Below are 26,560 nucleotides of genomic sequence, written 5' to 3'. Positions count from 1 at the left end.
TCGGCAGGAAGATGGAGCGACAGCACCCCAACGCTGCTGGATCCGAACACAAGCCTCCAAGATGCTGAAGATGGGAAAAGCCTATACACACACACACATACACACACACACACAGTCTTGTGAGTGTGTAAACGGCACTGAAGGTTTGCTGCACATGTATGTTCTTTGATCCACCCTAAGTCCCCTTCAAGGTGAGAAGGGCAGAATATAAATGCTGTAAATAACTAAATAAATATAGGATGAGCATTCCTTATCTGGGGTAATAATCCTAAATAATCCAAAATTGTTAACATGGATGGACGGATGTACAGTAGAATTGCAGTCCTTCAACAAGGAAATTGCAAAGGAATCATAGAGATGGAAGAGACCCCCAAGGCCATCTAGTCCAACCATCTGACAGGCAGGAAAACACAACCAAAGCCCTCCTGACAAATGGCCACCCAGCCTTTGTTTAAAAATCCTCAGCCTTCTTTTCTCCAAGAAAAGCTAACTAAGCCACTTCTCAGAAGGCTTGGTTTGCAAACCTTTGATCCTTTTGGTGGCCCTTCTCTGGACCCTTTTCCATCTTGTCCGTATTCCTCTTGAATGGCTTTGCCCACAACTGGATACAGCGTTATTCCAGGTAAAGAGGTCTGACCAAAGCAGAAGAGAAGGGGACTAGGACTTCCCTTGATCTATCTAGACCAGGAATGAGCAAACTTGGGCCCTCCAGGTGTTTTAGACTTCAACTCCTACAATTCCTAACAGCCTACCGGAACATCTGGAGGGCCCAAGTTTGCCCATGCCTGGTCTATAGCCATATCTATCTATATCTTCAATAACTGTGACCCCCACCCAATGATGAACCTGGATCAAACTTGGCACACTGAACTCCCATGATCAACTTGAACATACTGGAGCGGTTTGAAGGGAAGTCACCTTAATTTTAGGGAGTAGTATTTCACCTATATAGAGGATTGGCTTTTAAAAATATATAATTTAGAGGATTTTTCAAATTGCCAAAAATTGCAAAGGCTTTTGTTTCAGCTGCCACCAACAATATGGTGCATTTGAACACACTACTTCTACTAAGGCTGCCACCAATGTTATATTCAGGAACCTCCTCTGTAATTAGGACATTGAGAGAGTCACACGAGACACTTCATGTGACGACAACCAGAAGTTGTTGTTTTTTCATATTTGAGCAGTAAAGAAGCGTTTTCAGTAATAGTAAAGATGCGTAGTGGTTTTCAATAACAAGTTAGGCTTTTCTCTTATAAAGGAAGGTTTTATAACCTGGATTCTGTGTAAATGTGTTCCTTCACCAAGGACAATTTAAACTTTTAAATTCACTTCTCCTGGGATTTAACACCAAAAAATAGTCACAAAATAGTTCTCAGCCCTTCCTTTCTTGAAGGCATTTAACTATATTCCTCAAAGAGGCTTCCTTTTCAAAACACAGTTCCCAAAACTACTCTATCTTCACGTTTCAAACTTCAACCCTAAAGTGAAAAAGAATTCTTTGGCTGCCTAGCTCTAACTGTCACTTTAGCTCCGTGGATCTCCAGTTACTAAGCAACCTACTCATTTGCATCAGCCAATCAGACGGCACTCACTATAATGGCTTCCTGATCACTCCTCGCCCTTGCTCTGCTGAGGTTTTGCAAGCAAGCCCTGCAAGGTGGGACACTCACCAACGCTGTAAGGTAGGCAAGATCCGTAACAACCTACATCCAGATAAACTGTGACCTCAACTGACAATGGACAATGGACAAACTTGGAACACAGAACTCCCATGATCAACTGGAGCAGTTTTGGGGAAACTGACCTTGATTTTTGGGAGTTGTGGTTCTCCTAAATCCAGAGACATTGTGATCCCCACCGACAATAGACTTGGACCAAACCTGGCACACAGAACCCCCATGACCAACTGAACATACTGGAGGGGTTTGAAGGGACTGACCCACCATAGTGGGAATTGTAGTTTATCCTGAGCACACTAAACCCAACTGATGGAACAGACTTGCCACACATGCTCAACATGATCAAATTTAAGTACTGATGGAGTTTGAGGGGGCTAATGTGAGTTGTAGTTCACCCACAACCTTATGCATTTTCTTAATGCATAAAATGCAAAATAATATGGCTTTGTCAAAAATCCAGGCAACGCCAGGTTCCCAAGCTAGTATATATAGAAAAATACAGGTATGTATGTTTGTTTGCTTGTTTGTTGTTATTACAAAGGTTCCTCCGTGGCTTGATGGATCTGGACCAAACTTGGCACACAGACCCTTCATGATCCAACTTAAAAGAATTGAGCAGTTTCAGCCACACAAGACACCTAATTTTGGAACAATGGCAATATACAGATAGAAAGGATTCGCAATTGGCCTAAAGTTAAGACTGACTTCCCACCTTAAAGACACAAGATGAAAGTATCATTGTCGTCCTGCTAACTTATCTTATTCTGTTTCATATTTTGATGTTTTTCTTACTCTTTTGTATGTTTTTAATTGGTTAAAATATTATCTGATTTTAGTTCAGCCCTAAGGAGAGGCAGCAATAATAATAATAATAATAATAATAAGAAGAAGAAGAAGAAGAAGAAGAAGTAGTAGTAGTAGTAGTAGTTTTTGGGTTGCTCTGATTTTTCCAGGCTGTATGGCCATGTTCCAGAAGCATTCTCTCCTGAAATTTTGCCCACATCTATGTCAGGCATCCTCAGATGTTGTGAGGTCTGTTTGGAAACTAGACAAGGGAGGTTTATATATCTGTGGAATAACGTCCAGGGTGGGAGAAAGAACTCTTGTCTGTTTGGGGTAAGTGTGAATGTTGCAATTGGCCACCTTGTTTAGCATTTACTGACATTACAGCTTCAAAGCCTGGCTGCTTCCTGCCTGGAGGAATCCTTTGTTGGAAAGTGTTAGCTGGCCCTGATTGTTTCCTGTCTGAAAACACTCAGAAGACAGGGGAATTCCAGTTTTTGTTTTATTTAAATTTTACAAACCAGGAGAAATCTTTGATGAACTTCAAGAAAGACTGGGATTTGTCTATTCCTTTTTCACATCAAAGATGGGGGCAGATTTCAGTGGTTTTTGGGCTGGACTGTTATTAAAAGCAGATGTGTGGTCATATGGAAATCAACAGAAAATGAGTTAAGAGGTTCACTGAATACTGTAGTTTTTGAAGTTATATGCATGTTAGTGTAGCCATGTATTAGGTTACTGTATTTTTTTGAGATTTTGTTTTGTGAAACATCATAGTGGCTACTTGGATAGCTGCTTAGTTTTAGTAATATACTGTTGCATATCAGCCACTGCACTTTCTAATTTTATGTATTAAAACACTCATTGTTAACTTCAAATTATCATCATCATCACCACCACCACCACCATGAATAGTCCCATTAGAAAATGCATACTCGGGGCTAAACCGGACCCATAACCTCATGTTTCATAAATGTTTCAGTACTCAGTTTATCAGCACAGATTAATTATTCCATCCATGCATGAAAAATACACTCCTTTGAATATAGTATTCTGGTTTTCCATTGGCCATCTCTCCTTCTGAGATGGGTTTTCTATCTCTATATTGCCCTCCTGTGGCTGCATCTCAGCTCTGCACATATACATACCCATTTATTCATTTATGTGGCCCTAGCCCCAAAACAGAGTGGATATTTCAACTGAAACACCACCAGTATTTTAAGTTGGACAATGAAGGATATACATGCCAACTTTGGCCGAGATCCATTGAGTCATGTAGGAGCCTTTGAGATACAAGCTTACAAACATATTTTCACATACATACATATCTGTTTACTTATTTACATGGTCCTAGCCCCAAAACAGGGTTGATTTTTCAACTGAAACCCCACCAGTATTTTAAGTTGGGCATGGAAGAATATATGTGCCAAGTTTGGCTGAGATCCATCAAGCCATGTAGGAACCTTTGGGGTACAAACATATATATGTAGATACAGATATAAATCTGCTTTGTGTATGGTCTTTGATTTTTTTATTATTTTTCCTTTACTTTTAAATTAGTCTTTAAAATTGCAAACCAATACAAATTGTTGAGGGATGAGCTATATAGGATAGAAAACAACCAGGGTAAAAAAGTCATAGATTTTTCCTTATTTAATAAGAAAATTTATACTTACTATTAAGAGGCCAATGATGGAATAGAAATTCAGAGTCTTCTTCATCTTGCAGCAGTCCAATTTCAAAGCAGCTGGAAAGATGGGGAAAAAAAGAAGTTGCCTTATTAGCGACGGAGGTTCAGCTAACCTGGCATCTCTCATGAAAACTCTACTTCCATTGAGTCTCTGCTTTTTAATGATCTGCCTCTCCTTCCATCCCACAGACGTTCCAGCAAGAGCACTGTTTATTTCTGCAAATTGCAGCCAATTGCAGAGGAAACCTATCATCTATGATTAAGTCCAAGAGAAAGGATATGAAGAGGAACACAAAGGCTTCCTCTCCAGTGGGAGGCATCCCGTTTCCCCTTCTGTGTTTATTTATATGGGGTCGGATGCTGTCGGAAATCACATAAAGTGTTGGATATTGTCCACGCTTCTTCCGACTTTGAAAACACAACAACAATAGGTCCTCGGCCGGAACAAGGAACGTAAGAAACCAAACTTCATGGCTATGGATAGGAAATGGTATTCCTTTCTAATGTTATGAGCCACTTTGTGCCTTGATTGAGATATAGAAGAGGTGTGTGTGTATACACACACACACACAAATACACACACACACACACACATATATAAACACACATACATACATACATACACACACACACACACACTGCAAGTCCTTTTGGGGAGAGAGGGTGGAATACAAATAAAGTTTATTATTATTATTATTATTATTATTATTATTATTATTATTATTATTCTGGTGTGAGAGAATCAGCCGTCTGCAAAGACTGCCCAGGGGATGCCAGAATGTGTTACTATCCTACGGGGAAGCTTCTCTCATGTGCCATCACCACTCAAGCATGGAGCTTTGAAATGATTGAACAGAAGCTTTAGGTGCTCTTACTGCCTATTACAGGGAAAACCAGCTAATCCTAATCCATCTAAGATGCAGACATGTGCTTTTCATCTCAAGGACAGACCAGCATCTCAAGCCCTGAGGATTACCTGGGAAGGAATCCCACTGGAGCATTGCAGCACACAAAAATACGTGGGAGTCACTCTGGATCATGCTCTGACTTACAAGAAGCACTGCTTGAATATCAAGCAAAAAGTGGACGCTAGAAATAATATCATATGAAATTTGATTGGCACAATCTGGGGATCACAACCAGACACAGTGAAGACATCTACCCTTGCTACTCTACTCAGGGCCGTAGCCAGAAAAAAATTTCGGGAGGGGTTTTGAAAATTTCGGGGGGGGGGGGGGGTTGACCCCTAGCACACACCCCTCCCTGCTACAAACCTGTCAATATCTGCTTGAGATAGTGCCTGGAGGGACTCTTAATGCTTTGCATCTCATAGATTTAGCATGGGGATTTGGTTAACCAGTTAAAATTCATGAGTAAACCAGGGTTTTTTTTATAACCTGAAAAATTTCGGGGGGGGGGGGGTTGAACCCCTAAAACCGCCCCCTCGCTACAGGCCTGACTCTACTGTTGAGTATGCATGCCCAGTGTGAAATACATCACACCACGTTAAAACAGTGGATGTGGCTCTTAATGAGCCTCATTATCACAGGATGTCTACGCCCTGCACCGCTGGAGAAATTATACTGCTTAGCTGGTATTGCACCCCCTGACATCCATCGGGAACTAGCAACCAGTAATGAAAGGACCAAAGCATGGGCAAAGCACGGCACATCCTCTGTTCAGATATCAGCCAGCAAGCCAATGCCTTGAATCAAGAAACAGCTTCCTAAGATCCACAGAGACACTTGCAGGAACACCTCAGCAAGCAAGAGTTCAAAAGTGGCAGGCTAAAACCTGGAACCTCAATCAGTGGCTGAAACTGGATGAGAAACTCCCTTCGGGGCATACAGAGGACTGGGTGACTTGGAAGGCGCTGAACAGGCTGTGCTCTGGCACCATGAGATGCAGAGCCAACCTTAAGAAATGGGGCCACAAAGTGGAGTCCACAACATGTGAGTGTGGAGAAGAGCAAACCACAGACAATGCAGCTTGAGCCCTGCCACATGCACAATGGAGGACCTTCTTACAGCGACACCAGAGGCACTCCAAGTGGCCAGCTTCTGGTCAAAGGAAATCTAGTATCATGCCAAGTTGTTAACTTTGTGGTTTTTCTACACATTATAAGTACATTCTCAATTCGCTTCTGACATGATAAATAAATAAATCATTCTCCCCAATGGGGACTCAAAGTGGCCTGATATAAAAGCATTAGTATACAATTGAAAACATACAAACATACAAACATTAGGAGCCCCAGTGGCGAAGTGTGTTAAAGCGCTGAGCTGCTGAACTTGCAGACCGAAAGGTCCCAGGTTCAAATCCCTGGAGCGGAGTGAGCGCCCGCTGTTAGCTCTAGCTTCTCCCAACTTAGCAGTTCGAAAACATGCCAATGTGAGTAGATCAATAGGTACCGCTCCGGCGGGAAGGTAAGGGCACTCCATGCAGTCATGCCGGCCACATGACCTTGGAGGTGTCTACGGACAACGCCGGCTCTTTGGCTTAGAAATGGAGATGAGCACCAACCCCCAGAGTCAGTCATGACTGGACTTAACATCAGGGGAAACCTTTACCTTTACCTTATACAAACATTAAAACAGAATTAAACACAAACAGCATTAAAAATTCACAGTTAAAATCCATCAAAAATATATATTCAAAGACAGCAAAAAGGGCAGAACACCCTTGCAGAATATGGCCCTTTCCCATCAATTTGCCTAGTTTCCTTTAAAAAAAAGAAGAAAAATCATGTCTCCTTCAAAATACTATCTGCATCAAACCAGATAAATAAACAGGTGGGAATGGCTTGGCTCAGATGTCAATAGAGTAGTGTATCCATTCTGGGTTTAAGTCCAAACTTCGTGAAATTATTTTGCAGATTAAATAGCTGTCAGGTTCTATGTCGGAGAAGTGAGCAAACCTTTCCAGATTTTAGTCTGAACTTTAACGGAGCTCTATTGTTTGCTGAGCTCATTTTGAGAACTGTGCGCCATTAAAACGAACCAAAGCCATTGCAGCAGTTGTAAAGCCTGACCCAAGGGAGGCTAATGAAATGCTGGAGATTCAATTATCTCGATCGATTAGTCCCTTGGAGAGTCCCAATCCATCACGCTCCTAACGCCACTGCCTTGGATGTGCAACCTTGGAGGAGGGCCAAGTGCTGGCTTTCTTTCCTGTTACACCTTGGCATCAGCTTTGTGTTTCAATCAAGAGATAAAAGTAGGATAGATATACACAATAAAGGATTTAGAGTCTCTCTAGAGCAGGCATGGGCAAACTTTGGCCCTCCAAGTGTTTTGGACTTCAACTCCCACAATTCCTAACAGCCTACTGTGAATGCTGAATATAGAATCATAGAGTTGGAAGAGACCACATGGGCCATCCAGTCCAACCCCCTGCCAAGAAGCAGGAAAATCACATTCAAAGCACCCCTGACAGATGGCCATCCAGCCTCTGGTTGGATGCAATACAGTATCCTTTTTGTTTTTGTATCCAATGTAGCTATATCATCTGTGTGTCTACCTTCTTTCTCTGTGGACTTCGGGAGGCTTCAAAGCCCAACAATCATCCAATCCAACTGAATACATCCGGCTCAAAATCTTATTTTTTCAAAACTCCAAAAGGTATGACTTTAGAACTAGCCTTCTCCTGCAAAACAACAAAAAATAGCCCCCCAAAATTGCCAGAAGAAACTTCCTTTTCTTATAATAGTGGTTCTCAACCTTCCTAATGCCACAACACCTTAATACAGTTCCTCATGATGTGGTGACCCCCAACCATCAAATTATTTTCATTGCTACTTCATTAACTGTAATTTTGCTACTGTTATAAATTGTAATGTAAACATCTGGTATGCAGAATGTATGTTCAAACTTGGCACAAATTTGGCACAACCAAATTTGAATACTGGTAGTTCACCTACAATCAAAGAGCATTCTGAACTCCACCAATGATGGAATTGAACCAAACTTGGCACGCAGAACTCCCTTGACCAACAGAAAACACCAGAAGGAATTGGTGAGCATTGACCTTGAGTTTTGGAGTTGTAGTTCACATACAGCCAGAGAGAACGGTGGGCTCCAAACAATAATGTATCTGGACCAAACTTGGCACTGAATATTCAATATACCCAAATTTGAACACTGGTGGAGTTTGGGGGAAATAGATCTTGACATTTGGGAGTTGTAGTTGCTGTGATTTATAGTTCACCTACAATCCAAGAGCCCTGTGAATTCCACTAATGATAAAATTGGGCCAAACTTCCCACACAGAACCCCCATGGCCAACAGAAAATACTGGAGGGATTCATCTTTCAAAGCCGGAATATGGAGCGACTTTAAAAGTCCTTGGAGAAACCCAAGGCTGTTTTCTGGCTCCTTGGCCAGCTGGCAAAGCCAATCTTGTCTTCTCTGCCTTCAAGGTGTTTCAGAAAAACAGGGCTTGCTGAATCCTCTCCTTATACTGAGAAAGTGATCATTTAAGTGACATTATAAGTTTCTGCTCAGTGGCCTTATTGCTCAGGGTATTTTTGAAGCATTCTTAATGGGATTTTTAAAGTAGGATTACCAAGGAAATAGAGAGAGAAGGAAGGAAAAAATGACAAAGATATTCACAGGGTATGAACATGGATTTGGCATGTACTGTTTCCTGTTTTGGGAAGAAGGTGGTATATCAATCAAGGCGACGAGGATGATGCACTGCAACATGTGCAAAAAACATGATTTGCAGAACACAAAGGACCAGTGGAAACGAAATCAAGACAAAATGGTCAGGCATGATGTTGGAAAAATCAAGCGTTATCTCTCATGGTCCCTCTTCGTCAGTCTTAGAGTAATTGGGAATTTTAGATAATATAATAATAGGAAAGTCGAGTGGATGAGGAACATAAAGACGAATCTCTCAGCTGTTAATAATTCTGTGCAAAAGACCCAAGAAAAAGCATAATACATGAGACGGTTAAAATACCCAATAAGCAGACTCCGTCCAGCCAGGAGACCCAGGAGAATTGGTCCTTTTCCAGCTAGTGGTTCCTAACAGCCTTGAGCTTTAATTACTTTCTGCAACCTCAGCAAATCGGATGCAAATGGCTCCAAATTAATTACACTTCCAGCACTCATTGAGAAGGAGAAATTCAGGAACAGAGGGCAAATCACTCTGTAAAATGCATCTTGGAGATGTGACCCAAGTTTAAATATGACTTTCATTCATGTTTCGTATATGCCTTATATACATAGCTTTAGGGTAATGTTATAAATTATTATTATTATTATTATTATTATTATTATTATTATTATTAATTTTGTATTGCTTGATTTATTCCCAGGGCCCTTGATGGCACAGCGGGTTAAAGCACTGAGTTGTGGAACGTGCGGACTGAAAGGTCATAGGTTCGAATCCGGGCAGCAGAGTGAGCTTCCGCTGTTAGCCCCAGCTTCAGCCAACCTATTTATTTATTTATTTATTTATTTATTTATTTATTTATTACAATATTTATATCCCGCCCTTCTCACCCAACAGGGGACTCAGGGCGGCTTACAATAAAACTAGCAGTTTAAAAACATGCAAATGTGAGTAGATCAATAGGTACCACTCCAGCAAGAAGGTAACGGCACTCCATGCAGTCATGCCTGCCACATGACCTTGGAGGTGTCTAAGGACAACGCTTGCTCTTTAGATTAGAAATGGAGATGAGCACCAACTCCCCATGTCGGACACAATTAGACATAATGTCAGGGGAAAACCTTTAACCTAACCTTTTTATTCCCTTATTATTTATTGGGAAACAAAGGTGTCACTCCAAACTTCTGGAGTATTTTGGACTTCAAATAAGGGATGTTCGATTTGGATCAAATTCCTTTGTTAGCCAACACTAGAATCCCCCATTTACAGTCACATCTAAGCATTTCAAATTCATTGTGCTGAAAATGACATTTTTTTAAAAAAAGCAGAGAGTGGAACAACTCTGCTGAACTACAACTCCCAGCTAGCATGCTGGATGGATAAATCTGGGATTTGCAGTCCATCAGGGTAACTATTAAAGCAACAATGATGCCAAGATTTTTTTATTTAGGCAGGCTAGTAGACTACCCACTGAGTGCTATACTTTTATTCTCTTCATATTTTGAATGCCTATAAATGTTTTTAATGAGCACTATTTTAAATGGAATAGTTTACTGTACATCCTTAGTATCTGATGCTTATTTTAATTAATGCTGTAAGCTGCCCTTAGAGCAGGCTTGGGCAAACTTGTGCCCTCCAGGTGTTTTGGACTCTAACTCACACAATTCCGAACAGCTGGTAGGCTGTCAGGAATTATGGGAGTTGGAGTTCAAAACACCTGGAGGGCCCAAGTTTGCCCAAGCCTGCTCCAGAGAGAGAGAGAGAGAGAAAGAGAGAAAGGAAGAAAGAGCAGAGCAACCCCCTGGGATGTTGTTACTTTGCCATCAACACACCTGGCCTCTCCCAGCAGAACACAATCTAAGGAAAGAACAGGGCCTCGCCAGGGACCTCTGTCAGAAGGCTGCTCCTGGACTCACCACAGATGCCTTTAATTAGGCCAGAACCAGCAAAGCTCCTCATTAGTCCCTTGTCGGGATAAAGCTCTTCTTTGCAAGCCGGGAAGAGAGTCCTTACTTCACCTGTGCAGGAATGGCTTCCTTGCCAAGAATGCAAAGAATATTTCCTTCTTCATTGAGATGGGAGGGCAAGGAAAGGACACTAGTTTTAAACTCCCCTCCATTCTTTAAACTCCATCTGTGTCCTAGACTTTGCATTGATTCCTTGGAACTCTGACCAGAGTTTTGGCAGTTCGAAGCTGCGAGTCGGGGTGAGCTTCCTCTGTCAGACCTAGCTTCTGCCAACCTAGCCGTTCGAAAGCATGCAATGCAAGTAGATCAATAGGTACTGCCTTGGTGGGAAAGTAAAAGAGCGCCACATGCAGACATGCCAGCAACAAAATTGGAGATGTGTGTGGACAACAGGCTCCTCAGCATGGAAAAATGGAACAAGAGCACCTCCCCATGGCCGGAGTTGAGTATTGCCTACAGACGGTGGAGGTGAAAGGGGAAGGTCTTCACCTTTGTCTGTGTATTATATGTCGTTGTTGTTCACTGTGTAAAAGGCATTGAATGTTTCCTTTATATGTCTATACTATAATCCATTCTGAATTCCTCCGGGGAGATAAAGCAGAGTATAAATAAAGTGTATCCCACACCTCGGTTTAGTATCTAAAAATGTATCCACTTTGCAAAGCTAGAAGTGGATTCCCACCCGTTTCCATTCTGGGTGCACAATGGGGAGTTACACATGAATGCAACCCTTGTGATCAAAGGCAATGTTCTGCAGCTTAATGATTAAGGGTCTGGAGAACAAGCCCTATGAGGAGTGGCTTAAAGAGCTGGGCATGTTTAGCCTGCAAAAGAGAAGGCTGAGAGGAGACATGATAGCCATGTACAAATACGTGAAGGGAAGTCATAGGGAGGAGGGAGCAAGCTTGTTTTCTGCTGCCCTGCAGACTAGGACGCGGAACAATGGCTTCAAACTACAGGAAAGGAGATTCCACCTGAATAGTAGGAAGAACTTCCTTACTGTGAGGGCTGTTCGACAGTGGAACTCTCTCCCCCGGGCTGTAGTGGAGGCTCCTCCTTTGGAGGCTTTTAAGCAGAGGCTGGATGGCCATATGTCAGGGGTGCTTTGAATGTGATTTCCTGCTTCTTAGCAGGGGGTTGGACTGGATAGCCCATGAGGTCTCTTCCAACTCTACTATTCTATGATTCTATGAATGCATACCCCAATGCAAAACTGATTTAAAGTTTATTAAAGAAATGAGTGTTCTATAGAAAAAAGCTATTTCAAAAATACATTCCAAGGTACACATAACAGCTCAAAGCAACTGTACATCTAAAGCAAAGGATTCTAAAGTCATTCCAAAATGTTTCCAATAGTAATAGTTCCATAACACTGAGAATAAAGCCAAAGTCCTCAAAAGTTAAACAGAACTGTATCCAAATGAGATTCCTCAAACACAAACAGAAAAACATGACATGAAACCAAGGCAAGCATCTCCCACCGTGGAGTTCAAGGAAAAGGCGACTTTCTCCTGAAAATACAATGTTACAATACCTTAAGAAACCATTTTTTCCCCATGGAGACACTATCTGTCTGACACCTGGAATCCCTCTGTTTATTTTTCAAATGCTGCGAAAACTGTAATTGCCTCTGCTTGGCACTATCTTGTCGTAATTGAAGGCACTCAGTTATGAGCAACAAGCCAGTGTCTTCCATCTCCCTTACTTTCATCTCAGGGTCAGGAAAAGTCTCTGGCAGAGTCTCATGGGAAACATTCTTGCTAAGATCCAATCTGTCTGTAAGGCAATTCCCATCATCCAGGGAAGAACTACTTTCTTCCTGTGGCACAACAGAATCAGCTGGCTCCAATTCAGGAACACAAGGTCTCACAAAAGGGTCTCCTACCTTCTCAAACCAGGGATCAACAGACAGCAAACACAATGACACCTCATGGAAATGACACCAGCCTAATGGAAAAGTAGAAAGAGGCCTCATGACTTGATAGATGGTCTGAAAATGTAATGTTTATCTATAGAGCCTACTCTTAGAAGAACTAATGTATGAACCATATGTTGAGAGGGTTAAATGTGTTATGTAGAAATGACCATGCATGTAACTTTGCCTTATAACTGAGGTAACCAGGAATGTATAAAAGTGGGGGATTTCCTTTGTTCTTGGCTCTGCTCTCTTTTGGAAAAAGGTTTCCTAGCAGGGTCTGTCAGCTGGTAAATAAAAACCGTGTTACTTTTCAAGCATCAAGAAAGGGTCTCGGTTGGTTTCTCTCATCATCCCACATCAAGATAAGAAACATCCCTCCATTTCTGCGGGGGAGCTTTCCCATACATAAATCACCAACACTGAACATGAGTCAACGGTGTGATGCAGCAGCTAAAAAAAGCCAATGTGATTCTAGACTGCTTCCATAGGATTATAGTGTCTTCATCATAGTCCCTGGCAGAAGGGGGTTGGACTTGGGATCTCTTGTGTTTCTATATCATTCTATTCAACTCCCTGAATCCTCAGTCAACAGGCCTCACTTCCAGAAGTTGTAATCCCCAAAGGTCAATTCAAGAGGGAGGAATACTTCAACACACACACAATAGACTGCTCCAATGAGCCCCTTTCCCCCATTCGATGCCCAGCTGTGGCATTTCTCAATCCGCCCCTCTGCGCTTGTTTCTTTGCCATTCAAAGCCAAGGGAGGAAACACAGACAGCTCTTTTGTTGTGTCCGCAGGAGGCAAAGTGCGTGCCAATGGGGAATGTGTGGGTTCCCCCACCCCATTGTTCCCAAGCAAGAAAGTCTCCCTTGTCAGAAAGACGACCGAAAAAACGTCAACAGGGATCGGCACATTATTGGAACGAAGCCAGAACACATGCAGTGGAGATCCCTGTTCCTTCTAATGGATGTATAGGGAAACAGTGCTCAGAAGCATAGTGGATTTAACACCTCTTAAATAGAATGTGTATATTGAAATATATAAGCTCTGTGTAATGTTAAGGGGACAAAAATGATAGTCATAGTGATACATAGCAAACTTTGTTCTACATTACTAACTTACTAACAGACTATCTTGAATGTTTAGATTCCTAAGGTAATACGTTGATTAAGATAAAGATTTAAAAGAAACTTGTAAACTTTTCCCCCTTGTATGTGTGGGGAAAAATTGGAAATCTCTCTCTCTCTCATATATATATATATATATATATATATATATATATATATATATATATATATATCCACAAACACACACACACACACACACACACATATATATCTATATCTATATATATGAGAGAGATTTCCATCGCCGGCTCTTTGGCTTCGAAATGGAGATGAGCACCAACCCCCAGAGTCATTCACAACTGGACTTAACATCAGGGGAAAACCTTTACCTTATCCATTCACACACACACATATACATGTGTGTGTGTGTGTGTGTGTGTGTGTGTGTGTGTGAGTGAGTGATAGTGGACCCTTGGTATCCACTTGGGTTTGGTCCTGGGACTTACGTGGATATCAAAATCCCATTATATACAATGGCATAATATAGAACATGGCAAAATCAAGATTTGGGATTTCATTTAAATATGTATGGTTGAGTTCGTGGATACAGAATCCATGGATATGGAGGTCCAATTGCCTTGGGAAGAGGGAAAAGAAATCTGTTCCATGGAAACAACTAAAGCCCCAGTCATCATCATCATCATCATCATCATCATCATCATCATTATTTGATACACAACAAGATGAATACACTGCATCACACATCGGACACTTCCCAAGTGTTTAGGACTATGTGATGTATTCGCGAATAATGTGTGCAGACCCAAGTAAGGTGGCTTTTTGCAGCTGACAGATGGTAATTTTGTCAGCGCTGATTGTGTTTAAGTGCAGGGCAAGGTCTTTAGGCACTGCACCCAGTGTGCCGATCACCACTGGGACCACCTTTACTGGCTTGTGCCAGAATCTTTGCAGTTCGATCTTTAGATCCTCGTATCGCATCAGCTTTTCCAGCTGCTTCTTGTCAATTGTGCCGTCATCTGGGATTGCAACATCGATGATCCATAACACGATAATGAGGTCAGGAGTACTGTGCTCCAAAACTCTGTCTAAATTCGGAGGTCCCAGAGTAGTTTGACGTGTTCATTTTCTGTAACTTTTTCAGGCTTGTGATTATTACTATTGCTACTACTAGTAGTAATATTCCTATCATCATCATCCGAGTCTTTCCCCAAAATTGGGACTCTGTGGGTGCATCTGCTTTATAGAATGTATGCAGCCTGACATCACTTTAGGTGCCATGGCTCAATGCTATGAAATCTTGGGAGTTGTAGTTTCAGGGGTTCTTTCGCCTTCTCTGCCAAAGATTGCCAGGTCCTCTCCAAACCACAATCCTTGCATGCATTTTCCTTCACACAGTCACCAACCACTACGGTTGTGCCAATTGCCAGCTTGGCACTGGTGATCCATCGACACAGACGGTTCCTCCCAGAAAGCAACTACTCATCATTGCAGAAGAAGGGGAGAAAACCTGCTGACTTGTCAAAAGTAGGTTATTTTAGTGGAGCAGCCTGAAACATACGAAACACTTCACCCTATCTGTTTCAGCATACAAAAAATCCTAATTCTTCTCAAAAGATGTTGCATCTTAGCCCGAAAGAGCTTCATCATCCTTCATCTTAGCCATTATTTTCTATATGACAGCTTGGCATGGAAAGGCATTTTAGCATCATAGAGTTGGAAGGGAGGCACCCAACCCACACACACCTCTTCTAAATGCAGGAACAACAATCAAAGCCCTCCTGACAGATGAACATCCAGCCTCTGCTTAAAAGTCTCCAGAGAAGAAGATGCTACCGAACTCCCAGGCACCACATTGCAACAGCTCTTAAGGTCATGAAGTTCTTCCTAATGTTTAAGTGGAATGGAGATTGGAAAAACTTTAAGAGGAATCTCTTTCCCTGCAATTTGAATGCTTTGCTCCGCTGTGTCTTAGTCTCCATGGCTGTCAAGTCCCCACTCAACCTTCTCTTCTCCAAGCTAAACATACCCAGTTCCTTAGGTCTGTCCTCACTGGGATACATAGTTTCCAAATCTTGGACTATTTTGGTCGCCCTTCTCTGGACAGATTCCACCTTGTCCATACCCTTCTTGAATTTTGGTGCCCAGAACTGGACTTAGGAATATTTCAGGTGAGGTGTGATCAAAGTAGAAGAGAGTGGAACTATGACTTCTCTCAGTCCAGACACAAGACTGCTATTGACACTGCCTAGAATCACATTGGCTTTTTTAGCCGCAGCACCACCCTGTTGACTCACGTTTAGCTTGTGCTCTACTAAGAGTCTTAGATCCCCTTCACATGGACTGTTTTCAAGCCAAGTGTCTAAGTCGTACCTTACTGTTTTTTCTGCTGAAGTGTCCTACCTTAGATTTCTCCCGATTGAAATCCATTTTGTTAGTCTAGTCTTAGTTTTTGTTAGTCTTAATCTATTAAGACCATTTCGGATCCTGACCCTGTCCTTTGAGGTAGAATATAATAGCTTTATTCTCATTGTACATTGTACAATGAGATCAAATGCCTTCCGCTTCATACATCACAAAAACAACACACTCCCTCCGCCACTTCACAGCCCCCAATGTCACATCAGTGCGAAGCCATGGAGTTCAACATAGCCACAGCTCTAGGATAAAAGTTCTCACAGTCTGTTTGTCCTTGTCTTTGTCACCCTGTACTGTCTGCCAGATGGTAATAATTCAAAAATATATATGTTGGAATTCTGGTCTGTTCTTTCCATAGCCCACTATGAGCTCCTTGGCCTTATTGATGTTTGGAATCAAGCTATTGTCTCTGCACCACAACCGATCCACCTCATCCCGACAGGCAGACTCATCACCTTCAGAGATATCATCTGCAAATTTGGTAATGATATTGCTATGATGGACAGAAGTGCACTGATATGTGCAAAGAGTATAAAGCAGAGGACTCAAGACACAGCCCTATGGCATCCCAGTGTTGAGCGTGAGAGCTGACAAGGTAGGATTACCTAATCTAACATCCAGACAAAAAGTCCATCATCCAGAAACAGATTGAATATGGTATTAGCCATTGCTTCCCATTTGGTGTCATCTGCAGATAAGTATCAAATTACTTCTATTCTACATTCAAAGTCATTGACAAAGATGTTGAATATAGCCCTGGAAGATTGTGGACAGAACCTTCTTTATGGTCCAGGATAAATGCGCACAGACCTACAAACCACACTAAACACCTTTGCAGAAGCATATGAGAAGCTCGGCCTCTCACTGAACATCGAGAAAACCAAAGGGCTCTTCCAACAAGCACCAGCTAACCCCTTTGCAATGCCAGGAATACAGCTTAATGGTGTAACATTAGAAAATGTTGACCATTTCCGCTACCTTGGCAGCCACCTCTCCACAAAAGTCAACATCGACACTGAAATACAACACCGCCAGAGCTCTGCGAGTGCAGCATTTTTCCATATGAAGCAGAGAGTGTTTGATGATCGGGACATCCGTAGAGATATCAAGATGCCCTGGCCCTTGAGCGCTCTAATTGGAGGTCAGCTGTGACCAGCAGTGCTGCAGAGTTCGAAGAGGCACGAATGGAGAGCTTAAGGGAGAAACGTGCCAAGAGGAAGACCCGGCAAGCCAACCCTGACCGAGACCGCCTTCCACCTGGAAACCGATGTCCTCACTGCGGGAGAACATGCAGATCAAGAATAGGTTTCTTCAGCCATCTACGGATCCATCCCCAAGATAGTGAAGACGGAGGATCATCATTCTTGAACTATGTAAGTCCAGGATAAAAAACCCAAAGGGTGCATGTATCTAATGCAGTGGTTCCCAACCTTTGGTCCTCCAGGTGTTTTGGACTTCAACTCCCACAATTCCTAACAGCTGGTAAGCTGTTAGGAATTGTGGGAGTTGATATCCAAAACACATTGAGGACCAAAAGTTGGGAACCACTGCATTAGATACATGCACCTTTGGTTTCGTCCAGGGAACCAATTCCCAAACCACGTAACATTAGCATTGTCCAGGCCAGATGTTGTTCACTCCTTTGAGAGAATATCAAGGCCTTCTGAAATCAATGCATGTTATATCCACAACACTGGAAGGCAACAGGGCAGCACCGCTTGTTGCAGAGAAAGGAAGGGAATACAGGGCCATTGCTATGCTGTTTGGCGACATCAGGCCCCTTGGTGCTGACTTGCGCAGAAGCACAGCTGTGCCGCCGAAAGGGACCTCGTGTTCCAGTCAAGTAACTGAGATTTCTAGTAAAGCAGAACTAATGATTGCAGGCGGCTGCTAGAAAACAGGCTCCAACAGCCTGACAGGGGAATATTTTATCCTTATTTGCTTAGCACTTCTATTTATATCCCACCCATACATACTTCTTTAAAAACATAACACCCAGGATGGATAACGGGTGCATCCATGATGTGCCACTGCACAAGCATTTTGTCTCTCTAATATTTGTTATGGATCAGAATAATATATCTTGGCAGCAGAGCAACTGCATCGATTTCTCCTAATAAATCAACCAAGCTGCATTCAGATCTCTAAGGGAATTTATCTAAGAGAGATTTAATATGCCTATTGGCTTGTCTTTTGCAAAAGAAAAACACAAACAATAAGGACTTGAGTAATCTGTCTTCATGTGGATAAAGATCCGGTGGTTTTTTCTCCTCTTAATTATACTATGTTTATCATCTTGTATTATCATTATTACTATCCCACTTGCATCTCTTAACAAGACTCAAATAATTACTGTGTTGCTCCTTGCTCTGTTTTTCTATTGTATCATTCGGCATTGTGTTTGTATGATGGATGTCTCACATTCTGAAAATAAATACAATACAATCAGCCAGTGTTTTTCTCTGAACCCGATACGCAAACACATAAAGATATATTCACATACAAACAGAGAGAGAGAGAGAGAGAGATTCTAACAATGTAATGAATCTGCAACAAAGACTATGAGTCATTAATGCCTTGCTGAACAAGTAGATCCAGAAACTAACCTGGCACCAAATTGACTGTGAGGTTGGCACCAACTTAGGGTGCAGCTGCACTGCAGAGTTAATGAAGTTTGATACCACTTGCACTGCTATGGCTCAATGCTATGGAGTCAAAGGAGATGCAGTTTTACAATGTCTTAAACCTTCTCTCCCCAGGACTGCTGCTGCTTCACCAAAGTACAACTCTCAGGATTCCATAAGATTGAACCATCACACAAAGTAGAGAGGGGCCGGGCTTAGCACAGCTTGCTAAACATCCGTGCTGCAGAAAAATCCTGCAGATTGAAAGATCAGCAGTTCGAGCCCGGGCAGGGTGAGTACTGGCCGTTAGCCCCAGCTCACCTGCCCACCCAGCAGGTCGAAAGCAGGAATGCGAGTAGATAAATAGGTACCGCTTTTAGCGGGGAGGTAATAAAGGCGCACTTAAGGACATCAATCGGGAGGAAGGCTCTTCGACATGGAAGATGGAGCGACAGCACCCCTCTGGGCTGGAGTCGAGCACAGCCTCCAAGATGCCAGAAATTAGATAGGAAAAACTGCCTTTACCTCTATTTCTGTTGTCTCTCCTTGATAATATAATCAGCATTGAATGTTTGCCATATGTGTGTTCTATAAGTCGCTCTGAGTCCCCTTCGGGGTGAGAAGGGCAGGATATAAATACTGTAAATAAAATAAAGTGATGTCAAACTGCATTCATTCAATAGAGTAGATGCTGTCAGAAATATTAAAAATTAATGAGGTATTTTTAATTACAAAAATGTGGGTCTAGAACTGAAAGGGCTAAATGGGTGCAATGACTACCAAAGCTACCATTAGAACATCAGATCTCTTACAAGATACTGATCCTGACATTTAGAGCTTGAAATGGCCAAGGACCATTATATCTTAGGGACCACCTCATTCCTTTTTTTCCATCAGTGGTCACCTCCCAAGAAAATCTCCTATACGTATCGGGCCCAAGGGAGGTACACCTGGAAGCTACAAGGCGTAGAGCCATTTCGACCGATGCTCCAATTCTGTGGAACTCATTGCCTCCATATGTCAGAGCAATGTCGGAGTTGCGACCTTTTGTAAAAGCGCTCAAGACTTGGCTGTTTGGTTGTGCATTTAAGTAAATCAGATCTAATTTGCCAAATAGTCATTGTTGAATGTTTTTATGTTGAATGTTTTTATGTTGAATGTTTTTATGTTGAATGTTTTTTATATTGTGGAATGATATTTAAATTGTAAGTCGCTCGGAGCACTCTGGTGGAGAGCGACTAATTAAGAAATAAAGTAAAGTGAAGTGAAGAAGTGAAAGCTGCCGTTCAATATAAGCAGGTGTGCCTGTAGCTGAGTAGGCTTCAGTGTGGTAGGCCTCAGTGTGAGAGAGGCCTCAGTATGGTAGGCCTCAGTGGGAGAAGGCCTCAGTGTAAGGCGGCCTAGTTTGAGAAGCTTCAGTGAGAGAAGCCCTAGGTTGAAAGCTTCATGTGTGAAGCTCTGGTGTGAAAGCTGCTGTGTGTGAAGCTATCAGTGAAGCTCCTGTCTAAGTTAGTGTGAGAGGAGGCTCTGTGAGAGCGAAGCTGTTTATCTGCATCAGAGAGAAGCCCAGCATGGAAGCAAAGGACATATAAAAAACTTGATTTCTATTGTGGAAACTTTGTTTTTGTAAACAGTGTAACCATATTTTTTTGTTACAAAGAAAAGCCCCCAAAGGAAGAGATAACATTGGTCTGTGTGTTTGTGTTCTTTTTATCACTTTTGGCTACTGGTGCTGGGTCACGCTGCTGCTAATAATTTACTCTGCTATACATTTATAGAGAGGGTCTTTTGTTAATAAACCCACTCGCCCAACAGATGCAACCTATGACAGTGTCACTCTAGGTTTGCCAGAAATAATGTGGAAGTGCACCACGGCCACCACAACACTGAAAGGAAAGACCACAACGACACACTGGGCATAGTTTTTGGGATTATACTTTCATCCTTTTTTTCAGATGTGGCATACTTTGAGCGTAAACATGGATTTTCGGGTTGATCTTTTAATGCTTCACTGTATCTCCGCATAGTAGTCATTCCACTACAATACTTTTCATTGCATTAGTTTGTAACCTAATGGGAGGTTCTGATAAGTTTTTGGCAAAGTTACTTTCATGAAATACATACAATTTCCACAGTCCCCATAACAGTCATTGTTATAAGACAGACAGGCAGACAGACAGAAAGGAAAAGGAGGTGAAGAGAAATGTTCAAGATTCCTACTCCATAGAGAATATAGTTGCTAGGTCAGGAATATATAGGCCACGAAACTTCATAATCAAGGCATGAGCCTTAAACACCAGACCTAGTTGTCTTCATTTTGCACACACTTTCATTTATATCTTGCTTTTCCCATTAACTCTGTACAACATACATGTGGGAAAATATGGGTTTGCTCGAACTGGTTTTGGCGAGTTCACGAAGCAGAAAATAGGATGGCTTCACTCAGCGATGCAAACAGAGAAGGTTAGCATGTGTAACAGTGTTTTTTAAAAGCACTTTCTTGCTTTTAACCTAGTTATGTATACAGTATGTGCACATCTAATAAAACTGTCTTCTTTGTTGCATGGATAGAGGAGAAGCACTACAAAAATAGAGTTTATTTCATGGCTATAATCCTTCAGACTTCTAGAAAGGAGAAAAAGAAGGATTGTCTATTCATAGAGGCAGAAACAGCATTGTTATTTCTTGCAGTTGGGCGAAGAAAAGACAATTGTCCATGAATACATGGGGGACGAAGAGTCAACCCACTCATGCTGAGAAATTTTCCCAGAGAGATTGTCTTTTAGAAAAAGGAGGGATGACAAAGAGTTTCCATTGCAGTCATTTCAGTCAAATGGTTGGCAAACACGTCCTCGGTTGTGGGTTTCAATCTTTATAAGGAAATTGCCATTCCAGAAGGGCCTGATTTGGCACCCCAAAAATGCATTTGTTGATTAGGGAATTTCTGAGGCCACATTGTTATGGTAGATTCTTAGAAAACACAACAAACCTTACTTTAAGTGGGAAAAGAAAAATACAGATTTATTTCAACTGGCCGGGCCTCCAAGTAGATCACTCCAACACAATTTCCTGAAGACCCCGTACAGCCTTTGAACAAAGCATTTATACTGTTGGCATATATTCAAGGCATTCCAAGGCACTACATAGTTTTCATTGGTACAGAAACATCAGCCGAGGTGATGCGAGCAAGATGAAGTATAAAAAGGACCCCACTTCTTTGTATGTACTGTTCATTCCCTGATCACATGGCACACTGTACTGTCTCAAACAACATCATGCAACTGAAAATGTCTGTATGCTGTTACTGACCCCTTCACTCCCCCCTTTGATGCTCCAACTCCTGCCGGAGGAAGCATCACCCTTGTTTGGAAAACATTGCAACTAGAGCTCTCCTCTCATGGTCCTGAGCAATAAAGTGATTCACAGTATTTTGAAGGAATTTAACAAAAATAGGTGAGCAGCACAATGCTATCACTAAGCAATCCCAAGAAGCAGAACAACAGAAAGAGGTCTTTTATCCATTGAATGGAGGGCAACCAGCCAGTTAACCAATAAAAAAGGGGGAACTTGTCCCTTCAGTATTGTGCTCTATCGTCTTTTGCAAACTTAACAGTCCATTTATTATTTTATTTATTTACAGCATTTATATTCCACTTTTCTCACCCCGAAGGGGACTCAGGGCGGATCACATTACACACATCAGGCAAACATTCAATGCCTTTTTAACATAGGACAAAGACAAACAACAAACATAGCTCTGAGCGGGCCTCGAACTTATGACCTCCTGGTCAGTGATTCATTGCTCTCCCGTCTGCGCCACAGCCTCGGGCTATCCTCCACAGAGGTTTCCTCCAGTTAGGGCCAGGCAGTCCAAATTGAATACAGTGTACTCAGGGTACGGTTGGGCCATCATGGTGCTATTTAGAGTACTAATAGACACATAAGTGGGAGTATAACTACCATGTTAATAGAAATAGTCACTACATGCCATATAGTTTCTCGCGGGCGAAAATGTCTGTATGATCTTACTGAACCCGTCAACATGAAGGAGGAGCATTGAAGGAGACATCATTTTTAGGTCACAAAAACAAGAGAGACATGCACACATAGAAATGACATATAGGATCTTTGTCACAGTTCCCCAAAGACACTCATGAAGCTGGACACGAAGCAGCTTATTTAGCACTTGGTTATGTCCTCTGGCCAGCAGAAGCCTTGAGACAGCCTCCAAGGGCCAAAATCAGAAGCCAAGTGACAGGCAGCAAAGTGACGAAAACATGAGAAAAGGCTGTGAGATGCTTAAAGGAGGAAATGGAAGCACATGATGGAGATCATTGGACCCAAATTGGAGCTGGTTTTCATCTCCAATTGCAACTTTTTCAAGGACAGACTTGGTAAAGACACCCTGGGCCAGTCCAGTGTGGAAACACAGAATCCTAGAGTTCAAAGGGAGCACAAGGATCATCTAGTCGAACCCAAAAGGTGCTTCCCAATGGCTCTCTGTCATCCTGGAAAGAAGGGCCTTTAAGAAGGTTTAGCCCTGGGCCTTTCAGGGCTATTCAGCGTCTTTATGACTGGGATGATGGAATAGAAGGCATGCAGATAAGATTTGCAGATGGGACCAAATTGAGAGGGGATAGCTAAGGAGACTCTGCAGCCTATTCCAACTGCATCCAGCAGTAAAGGCTAAAAAGCAGCAGTGTTTTTTAGCCTATTTTGAAACACACATCCGCAGCCAGCCGCTCCATAAAGAACCAATTACAAAATGCAAAACGTACCTTGCTGACAAACCCTCCCAGCCTGGTTTCTCCCCAGCAGTCAGTCATTCTTACCTACTATACTGCAATGACTCATTTCCCCGTCTTCCTCAATTCATTTTCTCTCTATCTCTTCATGCAGCCTCATCAAACGTGTGCCAACAGACCTGACTTTCATGGTTCTTTTGTTCTAGATTCCTAATCCTCTGCATGCTTTTAATGTTCTGTGCTCCTGAATGTCTATTGCAATATACCCACACCATGAGGAACACGTGACCTGATTTGACGGGAAGAATCTCAGTCAGTCCTTTGCAATCCCACTTTTTAAAAGACCCAGTTTCTTTCTCCTCCTCCCACATTCCCCCTTCAGCAGCCTTCCATTGCTGCAAACTGGGTTCAATGACAAAAACAGCCCAGTTCATTCAGTAGTGGGAGGAATCATACTCCTCCCAGTTGGATGAGACAAAAGCAATCTGCCACAACATCTCCTCCCTTTTGGCCTCTTGACCACACACTGATGGTGCTCGGCCACTCGTGCCTACTTTTCATAGGTTTGTGTATATGTGAATGGCAAAACTATGCATTAGAATGACATTTTAATAATAATAATAATAATAATAATAATAATAATAATAATAATAATAAATGATAATGATAATAATAATAATAATAATAATAATAATAATAATAATAATAATAATAATATACTGTATTTATATTCTGCTCTATCCCCCCCACCCCATGGGGGCTCAAGACGGATTACAGAACACATATATGGCAAGCATTCAATAACATTACACAACTAACAAGGACAGACAATACACAACAGAGGTAAAGGCATTTCCCATTTTATTTCCGACATCCTGGAGGCTGCACTCAATTTTGGCCTCCCATGGAGGGGTGCTGTCACTCCATCCTCCATGCTGAGGAGCTTTGCTCCAGATTGACGTCCTTAAGGGCGCCTTTATTATCTCCCAGCTAAAAGTAGTATCTATTTATCTACTCGCAATTCTGCTTTCGACCTGCCTAGTGAGCTGGGGCCAACAGTGGGTGCTCACCCCAATTCAGGCTCAAACTGTTGACCTTTCGATTGGCAGGATTTTCTACAGTTAGTGGTTTAGCCCACTGTGCTAAGCCCAGCCCCTGAAAGTATTACAAAATACTCAATCTAATGTTCATTTCATGTGCATGCTCCACTTTTTGAGTGTATTTTATGCACATCCCAATACAAATATTCCACATCATGCAAACAATTCCAACTGCTTCCATAGAGGAACTGAGAGATGCCTAAGACACAAACAAGATTCCAGCATAACATGGGGATTGGGAGCTGTTTCCGGTCAGGAAATGAATATCTCCAATTTAGATCTACATTTGGATTCTTTCTGATGGCGGAAGAGTATTCCTCGGCACCTTGGGCCCTTCCTAATATCACCTATATACCCAACAGGTCATAATTTGTCCTGGGTAATCTGTGATATATCCTAAATATTACATTGTCTTGAGAATTAGGAATTAAGTGCCAGGGATAGAGACAACAGAGCCCATTGTCCATTAATGCAAGTTGGCATCACTTTAACTTCCATCGATCAGTTCTATGCGATCATGGAAGTTGTAGTTTCTCAGGGCCTTTCACCTTTTCTGCCCAAGTGTCCTGCTGCCACATGAAACTACAACTCTCAAGATTCCATAGTACTCAGCCATTACCATTAAAGTGGAGTTCAACTACATCAATTCTACAGAGTAGATGCATTCTTAACACTGGCAGAGGGTGAAAACACGTGATATATATATATATATATATATATATATATATAGAGAGAGAGAGAGAGAGAGAGAGAGAGAGAGAGAGAGAGAGAGAGAGAGGAGAGAGAGAGAGAGAGATTTTCAACAAATTACCAGATTAACAGCCACTGCTGGGAAATAATGAACATTTCTGAGTCAGAGACGGTTTGGTTGTCAAGCGGGCTTGAATTCCCCTGAGGAGATCATTAACTCTCCTATGCTGAGGGTTTAAGCCTTTATAAGGGATTTATTTTTAAACTTTAGGCAAGAAAAGGAGACGACACTTTTCCACCCTTCCCAGCAGGTTTTCTGAAATAAAGCATGCAGAACTCAACTATCTCCATTGCTCTTCACACAAATACATGCACAGGTTCCGAGAAGGAGAGCACAAACTGGAAAGACAGACATATGGAGGTCTTTGAATGGCTTCTTTGCTCCCTTCTTCTTGCTCTAACTTTCAGGACAAAAGGAATTGTGCAGGATTGGACCCTGTTGACTGAAAGAGATTCCACCTCAACATTAGGCAGAACTTCCTGATGCGAATCTCTGTTCAACAGTATGCGGATGACCTAATGGTGATATTAACTAACCCTTTAATACTGTGATTCTCAACCTTCCTAATGCCGCAAACCCTTAATACGGTTCCTCATGTTGTGGTGACCCCCAACCATCAAATTATTTTTGTTGTTACTTCATAACTGTGATTTTGCTACCGTTATGAATCGTAATGTAAATATCTGATATGCAGGATGTATTTTCATTGCTACAAACTGAACATAATTAAAGCATAATGATTAATCATAAAAACAACACATTTGGGAGAGTAGGGATGTTAAGGATGGATGGGAGTTTTTCAAAAGTGAAATACTCAAGGCGCAAATGCAAACAGTGCCAACAAAGAAGAAAATAAGACAAGTGCAAAGAAGCCAGAATGGATGTCCAAAGAACTTCTAACTGAGCTAAAGCTCAAAAGTGACATGCACAAGAAGTGGAAAAGGGGAGAAATCACCAAAGAAGAATTCAAACGTATAGCCAACACCTGTAGGGAAAAGGTTCGCAAGGCTAAAGCGCAAAATGAGCTCAGGCTTGCCAGGGACATAAAAAACAACAAAAAAGGCTTTTTTGCTTACGTTGGTAGAAAAAGGAAGAAAAAGGAGGCGATAGGGCCTCTGTGAGGAGAAGATGGGGTGATGGTGACAGGGGACAGGGAAAAGGCAGAACTACTTAATGCCT

General features: G+C 42.0%; 1 protein-coding gene across 4 annotated transcripts in view; it reads right to left on the bottom strand.

Moving 5' to 3' along the window:
* Positions 1-26,560, bottom strand: part of relt (RELT TNF receptor) — a 90,623-nt gene that overhangs the window by 34,616 nt on the left and 29,447 nt on the right. For 3 of the 4 annotated variants that reach the window (XM_062974489.1, XM_062974491.1, XM_062974488.1), the window contains one exon: positions 4,142-4,212. In XM_062974489.1, coding sequence (XP_062830559.1) covers positions 4,142-4,212 — 71 coding nt within the window. Of the gene's footprint in view, positions 1-4,141; positions 4,213-23,617; positions 24,012-26,560 lie in introns of those variants that run through there. The other variant, XM_062974490.1, reaches the window with a different exon arrangement.

Source organism: Anolis carolinensis, chromosome 3, assembly GCF_035594765.1.
Source record: "Anolis carolinensis isolate JA03-04 chromosome 3, rAnoCar3.1.pri, whole genome shotgun sequence".
Taxonomy (NCBI): domain Eukaryota; kingdom Metazoa; phylum Chordata; class Lepidosauria; order Squamata; family Dactyloidae; genus Anolis; species Anolis carolinensis.
Note: the sequence above shows the minus strand (reverse complement) of the source record. Positions and strands in the feature narration are given on the sequence as shown.